Here is a 19,198-nt window from a genome sequence, read left to right as displayed (position 1 = left end):
GGCGATTATTATCCTAATTGTTCTTTTTCTTTTTATGGGTAAAATTTATCATACTATTCAGGAAATTAAGAATTAATAATTTCAAAGTAAAGATTGCATCTCTAAGATAAACAAAGAAAATCTAATTTATTTCAGGCGTCCATATCTATAGAATTCAAACCCATTACGAGAGCTCAATCATACAATTTGAGGAAAATCAATCGACGAGAAAATCAATGATATTTTAGTCTAATGAACTAATAGTTAATATTAAAGTTTCATGAATTTATCAAAATATTAATATAATTATATAATTAGCGCTTCGACTTGTTTTCTCCAAAGTTTTCAATAAAACAAGAAAGAACGAAAAGGATAGTGTGTAGATGGGGAAGTTGGGCCTAATCCAATAGAAATGTGAGAGGGCTTTAGTGCGAGAGCCCACCAACACAGCAACACCCTTTCACATTATTATCGAATTAATTTCAGTAATTCATTCGTGTTGCTCATAGTTTCGGTTCCAGATCGAGCATCAGTCAGCAAGAATCAGGTAATTTCAATTTCTCGTAGCCGATTTTTGGTATTCTCGGCCTCTGCGAGCTCTGGTGTCATTTATATATCGCAATTTCATCTGTTTCCGCAGTGGTAGATTCTAGGGTTTGTAGCTCATCATATGAATTAGCATTTGTGATTGAGTTTAGAATACGACGGGGTTGTCTAATCAAATTAATGATGAGCTGTTTGTCGTATTGTCTTTCTCGAGAAGTAGATTTGTAGAAATTTTTCTAGTTTTCGCTGAATCATGATTTTCTTGCGCGCTGTCTGGATCCATTACTCGGTGGAGGAGAACGAAATGGAAAAGCGTGTCACTGGAAATGCAGTTTTGTTGCACCTCTTTTCAGAGAATATAAGTATTAATTTCAACATTCCCTGTATGTGGTTGGTATAATATAGAAATTATTAGAAACTTCACACTGAATGGTGTTGTCTTTTAGTGTTTTCCTCACTAATATCCAAGTCCATTATAGATTTTTATTTTGTTATGTTTTTTGGGTTATGCAGAGAGATGGGGTTTATAATGGAGTTTGCGGAGAATTTGATACTGAGGTTGATGGAGGATCCAAAGGAGAGGGACAGAAAATTCAGGGAGCATTTGTATGATTTGAAAGACAAGTGCCAGAAGACTAAGGAAATGTGGAGCTTGCCTCTGCGTCCTTATGGTTTCTGGACTTTTGAGCGCCACAATGCGCAGATATTCTGGGATTCCCAGATCAGCCAAGTTCAGGGACGCCGGGACCCATATGATGACCTCCTCCAGGAGCACACTGGTGCTTCCTCCTCGTACTCCAAATAATTGGTCTGTGTCTTACATGTTTTTTTAACATTATTTTTCCTCTTAATATGTCAAAATAAGTTGGGTGCATGCTTGTGTGAAATATATGTATTCATGTACTTTTATTTGTAACTTTTCAGTACTAAAATGTGCTCTAGGTCTTGTGTTCATGTAATATCCTGTGAGACCATACTTTGGTATGAAAATCCTTATCTTGATAATAAAACACTGCTACTTTTGTTCCTACTTGATACTTCTACAGCTTATACTTCCTGTTAGTGGAAATCCACCTAAATATAATTGATGTGGGAGTCCTTAAAATTCTCATTATTAGCACTATGGAGAGTTCATATGATTACTGAGGTTCAAAGTTGGCTAGTATCCCAGCTATAACATCCTTACTGATTCTTGAATAATGAGGTTGCTGAATCTGTCCATAAATAAGCTGTGCACTTCCTACTTCTGTGAAGTGCACTTTATTGTTCAATACGTCCCTAAGGATTTATATAGTTGGTATTCTATGATGTGTCCACTTCTGCTTTTTTGTTCTAGAGGATTTGAAGAATATTGTCTTATCATTCGAACCTTCATCTATTGAAATAATATTTTGGAACTTTCAATTGTGCATATTATTTTTGTTGGATGAAGTTCACTCTTAGTTGGACATAAGAGATACTTTAACCCTGATAATGTCTTCCAAATATTATTATATATCAAACTTCTAATCGATCAACTCTTGACTACAAGAGACTGATTGGAGTAACAGCATATGCATCCATCAGTTATGTTCATAGGTTCATTGTGAATCATTTGTTCAATACAAATATGCATACTTTTTGGGTAAAGGATACTGCATCATGTGATGAAGTCTGAGGCAATGAATATATTATGTCAACAAACATTTGAAAACTGATGGTGTTTCTGTTGATATTTGGACAAGTTTGTAGTTTAAATTATTGTGAGTTCTTTAGAACCTCTGTTTCATTTTAATGTTTCAAATAGTTATATGAAAATTTTCAGTTTCGTAGGATTGCTTTCTGCATATGTTAGTATAAATTTTCTGCTGAAAGGTTCTTTACATGCATAAGTTTCAATGTCATACTGCTAGAATGCTCTCACTTGTTTCTGTTCCTGCATGCCTCTAACTTTGAGCCTGTGGGCACTTACATATCCACTGTGGCACCTGCCTCGGGTGGTTATCCCATTCACCACAATCCCCACTCCCTGTTCTCACCTTTCTGAGTTACATCTGCAATCTGAGAATCATCATCTACTCTCCTGCCCAACAATCTGCTTCTACTACTGCATACACCATTTTTACAGAATGACCATACATCACCTTCATAACATCTGCACTTCCGCTGTTACACCTGAACTCTAAATTTGAACAACAATAACGACACATGGATAAACTCGCTCCCCTTGCTTCACGACTAACATTGTTCTGGCCACTTCTCCATTACATTCTCACTTATGATGTGGGAAGGATTGGTGGACTAGTATGGCAATTAGATGCTTTGGAAAATTTCTGTGATTACAGAATAGGGTGATGCATCGGTGTTAGCTCAGCTGAGACAGTTCGTAATCACATGAACCTTTGTAAATATCAGGCCTCTCTGGTTAAGGGAAATCAAGTTCAGAAAAAGTGGCAAATCTGTGTTCCACAATTTTTGTATCTTTACCCTGAAAATTTTCAACTTTCGGATTATCTGTGTTGTAGATATAGATACTGATTTGAGTATATATACAGCAGTAGTGAAACAAGTCTTACTGCAAGTAAACTGCTTTCACTTTAGTCTGTTATATGTTTCTCTTTTACCATCTCCATTCAAGAAAAGAAATTGAAGTTTTCTTCTCCAAGAATATACTGATCTTGGAATTTACTTAAATAAAACTAACTTTTTTTTTATATGTTGGTCCGCAGGGAAAAGCAGCATTTATTTAAATGCCAAGTTGCCTTGGAAGAGTATTAAGACTCCTTGTGATGTGCCATAAGATTTGTGAATGCTGCCATATTCTGTAATAAGCACCCATGCAGAAATTATAGCCTTGAAGTTGGGTTCCTACACCCTGCGTTTGTTGTTTTGTTTGAAATTCTTGAATACTTTCTCTGACTACATTTTCCAGCCTGTGGCAAGAGTTATAGCGTGCAAGTCCACTCAGTTTACTACTTTCTTCAATGCCTGGCATGTTGCTTCTTCACAGTTTGCTCAACAATGAAAACGCTACTGAATCCCATTAACTCCACTGCTTTCTAAGTTGTAAGACAGTGGGATACAGCTTTTACAACTAGAGTGCATATAAACACGAACTTTCACTCAGCACGTCAACATGCAAAAGAAGTGACAAGGTCCAATAACTATGCAGGTGTGGGTTACAAGCATGAATATACAGACATACATCTAACTTCAAGAAACAACCACCATTGGCAGAAACAAGAAGTATTGATATACGACCAAACATTTCACATATAGCATTCCAAGATGATCAAAAATGCTACATTGAGGTTCCATCTTTGATCACTTTTAACAGTTGCATAATGTACAGAAGCGCACACCACACATCACATAGATTATCTATTACACAGGCACACACAGCCTTTAACCCACTTAACCTTCAAATAGCCTTTCTTAACCAAATCAAAAGCATCAACACACAGCTAAAGTTTACAGGCATGCTGGACACCTATTCCTTGTCCGAGTCACTTCCACTTGAACTGGCACCATCCGTCTTCTTACCAGCAGCTGCCTCTACCTGCTTATACGACTTGGCAAATTCTTCAATAGGAACCAACGGAACATAGTTGAAGAAACTATAACCTTTTGCAGCCATGTTTTTAATCAAGTTATTGTACTTTTCTGACCAGTGTGCGGCTGTTGGAATAGCCATCTCGGCCACTCCATGCAAAGCAGGATACTCATTAACTTTGTACCATACCAAAGCCAATTGAGCCACAGCAAAATGCTTGGAAATAGTACCAGCACGGGTTAGTGCAGCAAGTGGACCAGCAACCTTGGCTTCCTCCGCCAAGTCTTCCACCGCCTCTGCTGCCTTCTTGGCTAGTAAATGGGCCTTGAACACAACCTTCTTGGCAGTCGGTGGAGCACACTCGTCAAATTTGTGGGTAGCCTCATCTACCTAACATATGCAAAAGATCTCTATCAGATAGACCCTATAAACGAACACATAAACAGGACCAAGGCATTGCCTTTCGGAGCATCATTAAATGATGAAAGAAGGATCACAAATCAGTGCTGAAAAGGGTTCGTGTGCGAAAAAAGGACATAATTGACTGAAAGGTGATCTTAGCTTAATGGAAAAGGTGTGGCATTAAAGTAATAAACTTAGCTTAATGGAGATGATTACATATACAGTTAATGTTTTGCAAGAAAAAATTCTGCACTTTTTCTGCAAAGTTCCAGGAAGGAGTTAATTAGAAAGAAAGAAATGACTGAAAGATCGTTCCTAATGTAACACTCAAATAAGGCGATCATCAATAAGAAAATTAACCAAAAATTCAAAATTATGATAATCGAGGCAATCAATCAACAAAAAATGAGTAACCCACATCGAAGAACCCGACTAATTTACAAAAAAACAAAATCTCATATGATAGTCAAAATTCCAGACCCAAAAAGTTATTGATAAAAAGAAAAGAAAAGAAAAAAAAAATACTACCTTCTTGTCAAGGAAAACAAGCAGCTCAACAGGAACGCCCTTGAGCCTCTCGTAAACGGGGCCGACAACAGTCGTAACGGCGTTTTCCACAGTATCGACGGCGGATTTGAGCGAGCCAGAGTTTTGCTTAGCGTTATCGTACAGATTCGACACCAAAACTAAGGCGTTTATCGTCAGAATCCGGACAAAACCTAGGTGCTTCAGTTGTACGTCATTCCTCTGCACCTCAACCTAATCCAAATAAAACAACAACACAACATCACATAAAAAATCAAAGATCAATCCCTAAATCGCAAAAGGTAAAAACAAAAGAAACAATCAGATCACCTCAGATGAAGCCATTTCTTTCGTTCTGCAGTTCCTTTCTTCAGATTTTGGCTTTGTGTCAATTTTAGTGCAGGGGCGTTACGAGCGATGGAGAGAGTATAAGGGGTGAAGTAGAGACTTTTGGGAGCGACGGTATGGGTGAAGTCACGTGTCCTGTGTGTGGTGGGCCACCAACCCTTTAGAATCTCAAGGATTTGGGCGGTGTTTGGCTGTGCTCATTTAAATTTTTTTATAAATTATTATTATTATTATTATTATTATTTGGATAGAATTATAAATTACTCAGCTTTTTAAACTGACAGTAATAATAAAAAAGTTTATAATTTTTAAGTCCTCACGTTTGTTATTTTCTGATGTATGATTTAAGCCTTTCGCGTCTCCATTATTTCCGGATTGCCCAAATGCTTAGTTCTGAAACCAAGAAAAAGGAAAAAAAAACGAACGAAAAATATGGAAGTTGCACCAACAGACTTCGACTAGGGAAAGTCGGGCAAATTAGAAGTGATTCATTAACCTCAACCAGTCTATCTCAACAGGGCTCGTTTTACGTTGATAGATCAGTCAAGAGAGGAGGTACTATCGTTTACTTTAAGTGACCAAAGCCAAATACTAAATTGACTGACGGCCGACACTATTTCTTGGATCAGCCCACAAGACAACGCCGCAAGTTGAAATGCTCCACGTACGTACCATGTCAAAGGGGGCATGTTGCCAATTTCAAGTGCAATTAATGGGCAAAAAGAAGGATAAAGAGTCGTAATTGCTATGGATCCTTCTTGTGCTAAATGGTTTCTAAAGAAAAACGGTGTAAAACTGATTAAACAATCAGGGAAGGGAGAACTAGGAAGAAAATCAGTCGGTAGGACCAAACATGATAACTTTCATATGGGTTGAGATTTCTGGCGCTTTGTGTATTGCAGGATGGGCTCTTTGACCTGTAATTATAGAAACTGCCTGGTTAAAAAGCATATAATAGGGTGTATTTAAGCTTTTAGGTTATCGAGCATATGGTTAAGATCATTGAGAGAAAAAAAGTTTTAAGATTTTAAACGTTTATAAACGCTTTAGGAGCATACCGTGCTTGTTTTCCTCAAACATTTGTCTTGGGTTGACCTGCTTTCCATAACTATGTCCATTGCATCACCGTTGTTGGTATTTCCATTAGCTCTGCCGTCATCAACCCCAGGCACAAAACTTTCTCTTGAAGCTGCTGGCTGCAGATATATAGCAATTTTATTACTTGGTTATTAATGAATTTGAACAACAGGAAGTTACCACTGATAAAATGATGTTAAAGAGCAGATTCATGATATATCGTACCTCGGCCCTGCTAGTGGGCGTATTCCCACCATGTTCTCTTTTCTTGGCAATAGCCTGGTCAGTCCTGGTAGAGTCACTCACATATGCGTCAGATCGACCTCTTGTCCGTGTGATATCTGATCCAATTGAGTGCAGGCCACCGCACGTGGACAAGTCCTTGTTCTTGTTACCTAATATACAAAAGCCGTCTCTGTTACATTAGAATGATGGAGATCACTACATCGCCTTTATTTATAATTTAGCTAAGTACGTAAGATTGAGTACCAGCAATAATCTCAGATTCTGGATGGTTAGACTTGTTCAGTGATTCCTTCACGTCCAAATCCTAATGAACTTGAATCATAAGCACTGCTATCCATAAAGAAAATCATAGCTGTTACACAATAACTATGTGCAATCCTAATTTCTACCATGGCATCTATGTTTAAGAGCTTCTTGACTTCGACCAGCTTTTTCCTAGTAATATCAGAGTGGATAACACGCTTGCCTGCAACAATAGAAAATGCCTGTCAATCACAGAATCTTTAATTTGGCCAGAAATTACTTAGTCATGACATATCATTTACCGAGTCTACGGTTGCTACCGGCCTCAACAAACCCATCTTGGGTCATTTTGTCGATAAGCTTCCTCACCATAGTCTGGGTGGCCTCACCTTCAAGTTTATTATGTAGCTTTGTTACAGTTATGTAGTTCATTGGAAGAGTATGATATAAAGCCTGAGATCAAACGCCACAATTAGTATGTAGAGCATGAGAACCCAAATTAGTATTTAAATGGAATAAATTTTTACATGTGCAATTACAATATGATAGATGAACTGTCTTGACTGATATATAGCTCATCAAGATTCAGCCTCCAGCAGTAACTGGCTTCATAGACATCCTAAGTGCTAAATATTCAGGCAGCCAAGTGTGAATAATTAACTTTTAAGTATTCAGTCAGATAAGCGTGAAGGTTACTTGAGTAAAATTCAATTCTGAATATCTGGAATGAAATTAATTACCATTAAAGAATTATAAATTTATCTTTTTATGCAACTTCAGGTGCTCAAGAAGGAATAAATTCTGAATTACAAATATGGGATTTCGTGACATAAAGAAGACTAAATATAGGTGACACGGTGCAGGAACCAGTTATTGTAACCCCATGCCTAAAAACATGGTAGAAATATGATTCACCTTCATGTACATGTGATCTACACTCACAGTCCCAGCTTTTCCATGTGGTACCACTTGCCCATCGGCTTCTTCTTTCACAGCATCAAACTCGTAGTCAAATTTCTAACAAATCAGATGCAGTTCACAAGGAGAAAACATGCCTCAGCAATTTTAGGGTATTAATCAGAGCATTAGGGGAAAAAAGAATGGAAAGGAAGGGAAAAAGAATGGAAATGAAAGGAAAAATAACCTTTTTCTTGTTAATGACATAGCTCTCCTCTTCAGCTTTTGATATTAAACCTTCCTTCACGAGCTTGTCCATAATTTCTGGACCATAGGAACATTAAACAACAGCTAAAAGCTAAAGAATTGCGAGTTTGTTTCTATTAGCTCAAGACAGAAGAATTCTTCAGATGTACCTTCAATCAAGACCTGCACAAATGGAATCATGTAGGTCAGGATGCAAAACTTGGATGCTGCACCATGGAAATTGTTGATACAACATCCATTTCCCTTCTCAATAACACATTGAATCATGTAAAGAATCCTTACCACTGAGATGTCAGGGAAAATTGAGAGGACATCAGTAAGCTCAACTGTGTCAAGGTGGTATGAGCTGATCCAATCCTTTACCCGTTCCAGCTGCAGTTCATCTTCCACTGGATCCTGGGTATCATCTGCACCGAAAAAGATACAAAGTTGAATTCCTTCTGAACTTTCTCAAGATAGAAATCCAGCTGGGTGTGGCACCTTCATCAATTGCTCCATTATCTTCTTGAAATTGCTGTTTCTCTGTCACATAAAATGATAGAAGTCTGATTGTACAGCAAAACAAATTGAATGACAGCTACAAAAATTATACTAAGAGATGAGATTTTACGTGCAGGTGCTACAATATATTGATCATCATCTGAATTGCTGATCTGTAGTAAGAGGTAGAAAAACAAGTTTTTGATACGTCAAAGCAAGATGGTAATACAAGAAAGTTGTGTTTACAGAACCGGAAGTTACTGAAATTGGACGAGCAAATCCAGTTAATGCTTTACCTCACTGTCAGATTCACTGTATTGATCTTTTTGGAGAGAATCAGCTCCTAAGCTCTCCTCGTCATCTTGATTGTCATTGTTTTCATCTTCACAAGGATCAAGCACGCTCTTTACCTGTTAAGTTGAATAGTTAAGTAAATTAATAAGGCCTGCAAAATGATGTAAAATTTCCTGTATATTGGGACGTCATACCTTCAGAGCGAGTACTAAATGTTTACTATTGACTTTGCCAACTTCCATCTTCAAGGGATTTTTATTCCATGGATTATGAGCTTCCTCTCCTGTGCAGCCTCTGAAAAAGGGGGGCTCATAATCCATTGGCTACAATATCAGGAATTAAGATGGTCAAAAATCTAAAATGCATATTTGACTGATTAGGTGAAAACTCTACAACACCCTTTGTCCATGGCAATGATTTTCTATTGACAGTAATAAGGAAGCCAAACTTTGTCAGTTTGATTTCTCTTTAACTTTAATCGAGTTACAAAATCAGTTATGAGCAAGTTCAAATTATAAGCATACATAGAAACCCGCTAAAGTAAAAGCTTACCGTGACATCATCATAATACAGGAGCTTCATCAGTACAGTGCGCTGGAATAATGGAATAAACTAGATTAGCTATTTAAAAAGGGAAAGTAAAAGTAGTAAAATGAACTTAATAACTCCGTAGAAGTGCTCGGCCTCCAGAATGACACCTCTTCTGGCATCTTATCCAGAGTTCTCATTAGCTGAATTAGTGTGCGAACCATTTTACATGCCGAACTCCTGTAAACAAACATTTTACATATCGTTTTGTTAGTTAAGGACAACAAAAAAAATTACACCAACTTTAGCCTGCAGATCAGTAGATGAAGTTACACTGGACAACTACCTCATCTGGCTAGGAGTTATCTCTGTTTTGGAGTTGTACTTGAATGTCCCTCCCTTCTTTTTCCCACTGCGATTTATATTCATTGACACCTCTTGACTGTCAGAATTAGAGTAACTGAATGAAACTGCAAGAAAAGGCACTTCATCAGCATTTGCTTCAATTAACAATGATATAAGATGACTTGTGAAATATAAAACTAGAAACGTTTAAGCACATTGCTACAGGTAAACCACTTATATCCAGTGTTAAAACATTTATTCGAAACTTAAGCATAATACTGCAATTTGAACTTTCAGCATTAAAGTAATCTGGAATTGTCTTCTATATCAGTAATTTTTCTGGAAAAGGGAGTTTCTTAAACACTTACACGCATATTCCTCGATCATTGGACCATCCACTGCCTCACAGACACAGAACAAGAGTGTTTTCAGATATTTTTTCTGTAAAGCATCATACACGCCTATAGGAAAAGGAAGACAAAGAAATGAATGAGATATTGAGCAGTTTGATAGGGGAAGAGAGAGAATATATGCTTTAAACTCAGAACTTTATATGAATACACCTTTCTCCATCCAATCAATGAGTCGACGTGATTCAGCATCCATAGGCATTAGCTTTTTTATCTTCATATCTGTTTTCATGAAGATTAATTATTTCAACTCAACAACTGTGCCTTAGTAGAATTAGTGAATGACAGGTGCCAACTTACCCAAAGCTGGAACAGACTTGTCATTGAAATACTTCTCAGGGAAAAGACCTCTGATGTAGCTGATGTTGAATATAGCAATGCGCAAGAGATTCCTTGTCTGATCCAATGAAAAAGCAATTTCTGAATCTTGTCAAATATTGTATTTGAAAATGACACAAAAATAGAAAAAACAAATTTTCAATTTACTTCTGTAGACACAATGTGAATATTACAAGTGACGCTCAAACTTCCAGACACATGTGAAAATTCCAATCCTAGTTCACTGGTTACAGTGTGGTGGATTAATCAACTTCCAGATGAACCAGATGTAAGCCAATTAAAATGAACATTTCTAAAACATCAAACAGGGAGCAGGGAACTCTAGGTATGTTTCTATCCTTTGAAGAGCAAATATCTCAAAAACGTCTTGCAGCAATAAGAGTAACTCCAAATATTTTTTTATTCTCCAAATAAAAGTAAGCTGAATAATATAAAATGTTCTTTTCAGAGGTTATCTCACATAAGACTAAAATTACACAGAATTGTTTACTGAAAGGTTTCGTAGCTGACTGAGTACAGTCTGTGATGTTCCTATATCTGAAATAAAATGCTGCGAACTAAAAATTCCCTCAAAGAACAAACAGTATTGCAACCATAAATGCAGTCTTACTGATTTACAGAAAAGAAACTGTTTCATTATTCCTTTGCAATCCAAGCTGACAGAGATATCATGAAATTCACCAAGTTCCCAGTAGATATAAGTTAAATAAAACACCATAAAATAGATTTACTTCTATACCAATGAAATAATACTTTAGGAAACAATTCTAACAGATTGAGATTTCATGATTCAGTCAAATAGAATTAAAAAAAAAAATAAACAAAAGCTCGTTTAAGTCAATGAACAGAAGATAATGTGAATACATAACAAACAGCAACATGAACGTACAAACCTACCAGTGAGTTTATTATGTTCATCCACTTTTACAAAAAAAAAAACATCATTGTGATTATCTGTAATTGTGATGACTGTTTGTAGAAATAAACGTAGCTCAAACAAACAATTTGGATTTCTTCTCAGACTCGATATTACATCAGAAGCAAAACATCAAATTCGATTAATTGTACAAGTAAATAGAAACTGAAAAGAAATCATTCAAAATATAGTAAGCGGGAATGGTTGAGTGATCTACGAGCAGAAGAGAATCCTGCTCTGTGATCTCGGATTCCTCCACCTTCTGTGCAACCACCTGAAAATGCAGCAACATCAACAAAAATTTCAGCTAATGATATTCGAAACAAAAAAATTAAGACCAATGAAGAAGATGTGAAATGTGGCTTGCTGTGAGATTTCTTTTAACTCACCATTGCTTTGCAAAATCAGAGAGAAACGAAATTAGAATCTGTAGTTGGCAAAGCTGCTTGTGGAAAATTGGAACTCGTAAGCAGAATGAACTGGCGGGAGCTAGAGAGCGTCGAGGCGGGATATTTATATGTTCGCTCGAGCTCATTAACCATGGTTAAATGTGAAAATTACCAGAGTTATAACTTAGGTTAATTGAGCATGCGAAACGTGCAAACCAGTGGTAGTCTCCGTAATTTAGAACAAACCAAAGGGTATATTCAATTGAGATTTACGTACTGGCCCATGAGCACAAACCAATGTCACTAAAACTATGGGCCCAAGCCTAATAGAAAGAAAACTGTGTCTCACAACATAGAAATTCGTGAATTCCAAATTTCCAATGGTTTATCAATTGTTGGACCGGATCAAACACATTTACTAGTAATACGTAGGCCTGAAAGCTAAATACAAGTATTCAGATTGAAATTAATTGATTAAAAATTATTTGAATTCAATTTGTTTCACTTAATAAATTAAATTTAAATAAAATATTTTGTTAGATAAGTTTTCAAACTCAATTTAAATAGTTAAAAAATAATAAAATATATTTAAAAATATTCGAGCTTGTTTCATATTTAATACAATTAAAATTTGTTGGCAAGAGTACCTTGCACCTATTACTTTGATCGTGGGTTCGAGTTTCTTAGAGGGTTGTTGGGGAACCAACCGTGATCCTCCTTAGATTAGGAGATGAAAATAAAATTAAAGCTTGTTTGAGCTCGATTGGAACAATTATCAACAAAATTCAATTTTTTTTATTTTTCAAACTTGATATTAATTTAAATAGTAATATGTTTGACTGAACTAATTTTGTTGCCCTTATACTTACGAGATGAATTTCGCAATTTTACCAATAATAAAAGTAAGAGTTAGCTATGAAAAGATAATTATATAGATCATGACAATATATTCAACCCTCATCAATTATAGTGTAGTACAAATGCTCGAAATGACATTGTATTCTACCTAATTGGATCTGATTTTCATTCAAAACTATATAGATCTAATTCAAACATAAATCAGACTTTTTGTTTATTGTTTGTAGAGGTGTTCATTCAGTAACATAGAATCAAAACGTACTAAATTTCGATGAATCAAAAGTTCGGTATACTAAAATGCTATATTGAATACCGAGTCAACTTAGTTCAATCTCGATAATTACTGAACATCTTTTTTATATTTAGCTCAATATTCAATAAATAATTTTTTTGTTAAAAATAAAAAATGGTATAACAGTAATTAATAAATGAAAAAAATAAGTATGTAAAACTAATATTTTGATATTTGGTACGATTCATTAAACCAATGCTAAAAATTGAAACAGAACCGAATACCGAATTTTCAAAAAGAAAAAACAAAAATGAGTACCAAATTAAAATTTTCTAGTGAATTTTAGTAGGTACGAAATTCTGAATTTGGATTGATTCCGATCAGTGAACGCCCCTAATTGCGTTAATCAATTACATGAACTATAGTTATTTATTAATGTTAATTATAAGCAATATTAATTTTAAAATTAATCACATAAATATCTATTAATCAACAAGTTGCTCTGACATAACACACAGAAGCGCATAATAACAAAGACACGTACCACCAAATGGTAATAACGACAGTGTGTCCGGAATCAAAGCCACAAACACAGAAACCACCAGAAAAGAAGAAAACAAAAACTGGTAGTGTAGGCAAACGCTTCATTTAAAATAAAATTGGGTAGAAAGTTGGCATCAACTTTAAATTATTTGCTCTGACAAAATGTTTTAAATTCCAAGACGCTAAGCTAATCTCGGTCCGCATGTACAGTCAGAGGTTATGTCAAGAGTAAGCTAAATTTATCTCTCATGTCTTCGCTTCCAACTTAAAACAGACCTCATAAGAGAATGGTAATGCTGGAAAAACAGTCTAAACGACTTAGCGCTCAAATTTTCATCTTTCAAAATGTGTCGGCATTATATTCTAAGGGGGAAACTGCTGCTTCAATTTTCTCTCGGAGATTGTATTTCCTGGCAATGAAGGGCCTTACATCTTGGACTCCAACTAAACTTTCCAAGAACGGAAGTAGCAATAACAATTCTGTGTCGGAGCGGTCGTCGAACCAGCTCTCGATAGGTATTCCATTGTCCACTTGGAAACCAAATGCCTGGAAAAGAATAAGACATTGTAGTAAGCCTAAAATGTCAAGTTCACTCTATGCTATTACGAATTACAGTGAGAGAGGCACATAATATTCTATTCAAAAGAGTACAAAGAAATATGCTAAGACGGTTTTCAAGTTTCTGAGCAAATCAAGAAAAAACTTCAGTAATAGAAAGCTCAAGTACCTATAGGACAAGGAAATGAATGATTTATGTATTCAGGTTCAATAAATGAAAGGGTAAATTTGAACAATTTCAATCCGTGAGATAGCAAAAATGAAAAGGGAACTAACTGTTTCGTGTCGATTTTACCTGAGGAGAATTGTCAATTATAATGACATGTGCCAAATCACGGCCAAGAACTGACAGATCTTTGAGGTAATTTCCATCTACAAACACACAGGAATCACGGTAAACTCGATGCCTAAAGATTTTCCTCCTTGGGTCCAGGACATTAAGTAGTTGCTCGGCATAAATGCTCTGACTAGCGGTAAATATAATAATCTCAAAGAGTCTGGATACTCTCTCCAAGAAATCTGTAAGATGAGGACGGCATCGCACATATACTGTGTGGTCCTTTAGGTTAAAATTAACTGAGAATGTGAAATCCGCATCATCACACGGTTCAAGTGTGGAGTGCACCAAGGTCTCTGCCAAACACAACAACTTCATTTGAATGCATTCCATTATAATAAGGGTAAAAAAAAATGCTAAAATTTGGTATAGTATACACTAAATGATATCAAGGGCAAAAAGAATACAAACTCATCCATTCAGAATAATAATGCTGTTGAAAGATACAAAACAATGTAAACATGTTCACCGTCCAAGTCCAGCACAAGTGTGGTTGACGGGCAGCTTCTTGTTTGTTTAGGCAACAGGACAGGCCGAAATGTCGGTACCACCGTTGACAATTCTGGTAGGTTCTTTATGAAATAGTATGGATCAAAATCATCATATTCTTCAGCATCTTCATCCTCCTGACAGACGTCTACTGACATGTGATCTTGATTGTTCTCATCAATGCATTCCAGATTTGAATTTTTCATGGATAGATATATAGCTGAAACTTCAGGAGAAAGAACACGACCACCTAAAAATTCCACAAGATCAAAATCCACTAAATAAATAATGGAAAAAACATTGCATCTACAGGGATAAACATATTGCCACTTGTTTTGCTAATACCAGGGCAATCAATCTGGATGTTCTCTTTCCCACAGTCCTGAATTTGCTGGTTGTCATGCTGAAAGAATTTACAGAAGTCTGCTGAAAAGAATAAGGTAAGCAATGGAATAGGTTTCGTGTTTAGGAGATACTAGGGAGAATAGACTTGCAAAGATAGAAATGAAAACAGAAAGCACCTTCAGTTGAAATTTCCCCTCCGACACTTCTTGCAATGTGAAAGGACGGAGAAAATATGGTATCCGACACACAATTAGCAGCCCCATTGTCATTATCCTAAAACATAGCAAATAAACAAAAGAAAAAAAATGTAAGCTAATCCAGAACTCATTCCTGGTAATATTTACTGATAAAACCATCATACTCCATAGTGACTTCTGACAATAGAAGGACAAGTGCCCATGAAACGTACAAGGACATAATAACGAGCAAGGTGGATGAGTCGAGCAACAAGTTTTTCTGAGCAAAGGAATGATTACCTTTATAATAAAAGAATTACTAAATTCATGCTCGGCATGGAACCCCAAACATGCATTGGAATCATCATCCACCAATCTGAATTTGGTATCCAAATTTGTTCCACCAACTGGCTCCTCGATTGTCTTTGAAAGTGTGCCGACTGAAAGTTGCAACAGGCACTCCAAAAACATTAATCCATTTGAAAATCTAAACAAACTAAGTTGCATCAAGAGGCATCCTCATATAGGCCTTTCGAGGGGGAAAAGCTATGGATAGCATTAATATGTTCCACTCGATTCAGACCATTGAGAGACATTGAAGGGGGGGGGGGGGGAGCCTTGGGATAGAAAAAAGGGGGGGGGAAAGCCTTGGATAGAAATAATGAAGCCAATGACAGGAGATGGAGATACGGAGAAACGTGATCCTTACATTACAATAAAAGCACCAAAAGAATCATCTGAAAATGTCAATGCTGTAGGATACCAGCTTGCTAGCTAAAATTTCCAGTAGAATATCAGCCATATTATGATATTGCGTTGGGCCCTTCTTCAGTTACCATTTATAAGCAGATGCAAAGCAAAATTCCTAAAATGCATTTGGATTGATGGATTTCAATTTGTGAATTTAAAATCCATCTAACTTGTTTTGCTTATAAAATAAATCAAGGGATTTTAAATCCTTAATTGAATCCATTAGATTTTAAACTTATTTATGATGGATTCGAAATCCACCCAGTAACCTAGTCATTTTAAATCCTTTAGAAATGCTCTAAAATCATTAGCCAAATGAATTTAAAATTCTTGCACAAATTCCTTACAAATCCAAATAAGAGATTTCAAATATGTGGATTTGAAACCAAAGGTATTTGAAATACATTCATTTCAAATTTTTAGCCAAATCAAATCCATCATTCCAATAGCAACCCAACTATAGTTATGAAAAGAGTAAGTAAGTCCCTAGAGCACCCAAAACACCTCCATCTAAAGATGGACTTATCAGCTTATGGTAAAAAGCAATAAAGCCTTTTCCAAGGCCTTATATCAGAAAATGAGTCTGAGAACCCACTTACCAACTTTTTTCTTCCTTGCAGAAGACGTGATCAGCTCCGTAACTTTCTTCCCCTGAACTTGCACATTTTCAACCAGTTTCTTCTGCTGTCTTGAAACCCTTGGACTGGCTAGCTCCCGAGAATTTCTTCCGGTTGATTTTTTCTTGGTCTGCATTTTTCATTAGGGAGATTATCCCCACCTGGAGATCCTCTACCCTTCAGCAAAATACTTCATAGAGTTCGAAAAATGAACTCTTGTAGAATGAATACAAAAATTCTTCCAAGAAATCATGATATAACTACCAGCTATTATAAGTTTTATTCTACAGAATACAAATTCAACAGCATCAAAAAAACTATCTTTTGAAAGATCAATTGCTTATAAACAATAAATAGATCCATAAAAATCAGCGCAGGCATATTAGATTTGTTAAGACCAGTAACCAGCATTACTAAAATCAAGAACGAAAAGGCACTCACTGAACTACCTACATATAAGTTATCCTAAAAATAAAAAGAAGGAAGAATTACTTAGGTACGAATTTCACGATTTAACAAAACCACTCATTCAAACATAGACCCAATACCGAGGACATTTACTGAATCCATATTTTTTCTCTTTTACAGCTTGGTTAAATAGTGCACCAAAATCCCATGGCAATCTACAGAATCTCTGTCGTAATTAAGCAATAACACTAAAAACATTAGAGTTCAAAACTCAGTCCATCAAAATCCCTACCTACTAATACAAGTACTGCTAAATACACAAAATTATTGCTTTCCAGATAAACAAACAAAAACAAATGCACCATGCAGTTAGCCCCAACTTGAGCTAAAAACCCTAAAAACCAACCACAAAACAAAGCATGAAAACGGAGAAATACACTATTTTTAAGCGCAGCACGAACTCAACAATTCAAAAACCCCAAACTTCAAGCAAAGAACTCGCACCTAGAATTAAAACTTCGGAAGATTAGAAACGGGCAGCTGAAAGCAAATTCAGTAAAGTGAAAGTGAGGAATCTTGTAAGGTTGAATTTGACTGTTAACAGCAGAGAATTTTCAAGAGCAGATCAAATTTCTCTGTTTCCCTCCAAAGATTGGAAAATGGGGAGAAATAGAGGGAAACGAAAAGCGATCGGAATTTTCTTTTTCTAATTTCTTTCAGTCCGAAGGAAAAGAGTTGAAAATGAATATTTGTATCCCGCATGAAATTTATCTCTTTCTTTCCTTAATTCACGTTTTCTGTCTTTTGAATCAAGTGATTTTTGCGATTACGCATACTTGCGCGTGTCCCCTATTGGCGTACTCGCCACTTGGTCACATACACGTAAGCTGGACACTCAAATTTATTTTCCCTGTCCAGGCTTTAGCAAAATGGTCCCTCAATTTTTCCGAAATTACAATAATTTCACACACTCGGGATTTAAATTTCTTACCGTGCTTGCTCGGGAGATACGCACATACCGTCTCGCTCCATCCAACCAACTTAAGATAGTTTCAGTTTGCAGAAAAACCTTATTTCAACCAAACTCACTTTTCTTTCTCCTTATGAAATGAGATGAAAATATAAGCAATCATATTTAACTCATTTTAATTGATTGTGGTAATTCTGTTTAAAGATCATGCTAAATGCTATTCGTTTATTTTAATTTCAAGTTTTTCAATTGAATAGTTCGAGTTTAGTTGAAAACATTGTTGATAAAGTTTATCTAAATGCGTGTGATTTCAAGATTTGAGCTTATTTTATTATTAATTAAATTCAGTTGAGTTGGACTGAATTTTAGTCTATGCCAAATACGGACATGACTTAAATAGTTTTATTATTTTTACTCATAATTTCGTAACTTTGTCTACTAAACCATTTAAGTTCGAATAAATTTCAAATCTACTCAACATAACAAGTATTTTGATCTTAATTATGCTTACCGGATCGATAAAACAAGTCGCTTTGCAATCAGTTTTTTAATGTATGAACCTATAATAAACCAATATTTATTATAAAAGTAAATCAATACCCACATATTAGTGAGACTCAGACCCCCATGACCAGGAGGTCATAGGTTTAGGAAGACTTTATATTAAATATATATGATGCGATCACAAATTCACCAATTAAATTATACCTCATTAACAGAATATTCTATATTATAAAGGTAAGTAAACTATCACTAATAGTTGGCTTGAAATGTCCATTATTAATTGTGATTAATGAAACAAAAAATATCATTTAGTAAGTAACAATGATTAAATTTAAGTTAAATACACTCTAAAATCACCATTTCGGGCAACAATATTTGGTAATTTGCCCTATTGCACTATTAATTGTATATTTTTTTCCTTTATTTAAAAAAATTAAATTCTATCACACATACGACAAGATACCCAAAATCTTATATATCAGTAGCTTTATAACAAACAGATAATGATGACAATAAACGACAAATATCGTGTGAATATATGTGCACCAAACTACATAGAACCTGAACATAAGGACTTAGCCACAAAGAGTTTTTTGGGGCCTCAACGATATAATGAGGCAAAAGTCTTGCCAGCTAGGGTTGTCAAT

At 35.7% G+C, this 19,198-nt stretch overlaps 3 protein-coding genes across 3 annotated transcripts; 1 reads left to right on the top strand and 2 right to left on the bottom strand.

The window, feature by feature from the left end:
- LOC105168416 lies at positions 371–3,489 on the top strand. The gene is made up of 3 exons (XM_011088484.2): positions 371–526; positions 1,039–1,333; positions 3,234–3,489. Exon 2 carries the CDS (start codon positions 1,043–1,045, stop codon positions 1,328–1,330), a length of 288 nt encoding a protein of 95 aa, XP_011086786.1. The 5' UTR covers positions 371–526; positions 1,039–1,042; the 3' UTR covers positions 1,331–1,333; positions 3,234–3,489.
- Positions 3,735–17,794, bottom strand: LOC105168412. Its single transcript, XM_020696038.1, has 31 exons — positions 17,582–17,794; positions 16,652–16,830; positions 15,603–15,742; positions 15,303–15,399; positions 15,127–15,207; positions 14,762–15,031; positions 14,251–14,588; positions 13,743–13,943; positions 11,592–11,648; positions 10,420–10,516; positions 10,273–10,341; positions 10,078–10,170; positions 9,711–9,834; positions 9,535–9,604; positions 9,389–9,430; positions 9,031–9,159; positions 8,839–8,952; positions 8,673–8,715; positions 8,543–8,584; positions 8,345–8,469; positions 8,212–8,224; positions 8,043–8,119; positions 7,814–7,915; positions 7,201–7,351; positions 7,045–7,121; positions 6,899–6,959; positions 6,635–6,804; positions 6,391–6,528; positions 5,315–5,392; positions 4,988–5,218; positions 3,735–4,447 (listed from the first exon to the last, which is right to left on the bottom strand). The coding sequence occupies exons 2-31, from the start codon at positions 16,803–16,805 to the stop codon at positions 3,995–3,997; spliced, it is 3,837 nt and encodes a 1,278-aa protein (XP_020551697.1). The 5' UTR covers positions 16,806–16,830; positions 17,582–17,794; the 3' UTR covers positions 3,735–3,994.
- On the bottom strand, positions 5,663–11,845 carry LOC105168413 (meiosis-specific protein ASY1). Its single transcript, XM_011088482.2, has 22 exons — positions 11,764–11,845; positions 11,592–11,648; positions 10,420–10,516; positions 10,273–10,341; positions 10,078–10,170; positions 9,711–9,834; positions 9,535–9,604; positions 9,389–9,430; positions 9,031–9,159; positions 8,839–8,952; positions 8,673–8,715; positions 8,543–8,584; positions 8,345–8,469; positions 8,212–8,224; positions 8,043–8,119; positions 7,814–7,915; positions 7,201–7,351; positions 7,045–7,121; positions 6,899–6,959; positions 6,635–6,804; positions 6,391–6,528; positions 5,663–6,249 (listed from the first exon to the last, which is right to left on the bottom strand). The coding sequence occupies exons 1-22, from the start codon at positions 11,764–11,766 to the stop codon at positions 6,196–6,198; spliced, it is 1,851 nt and encodes a 616-aa protein (XP_011086784.1). The 5' UTR covers positions 11,767–11,845; the 3' UTR covers positions 5,663–6,195.

Source organism: Sesamum indicum, linkage group LG8 (genome assembly GCF_000512975.1).
Source record: "Sesamum indicum cultivar Zhongzhi No. 13 linkage group LG8, S_indicum_v1.0, whole genome shotgun sequence".
In the NCBI taxonomy this organism is placed as follows: Eukaryota; Viridiplantae; Streptophyta; class Magnoliopsida; order Lamiales; family Pedaliaceae; genus Sesamum; species Sesamum indicum.
This window is presented reverse-complemented; position numbering and strand designations above follow the sequence as displayed.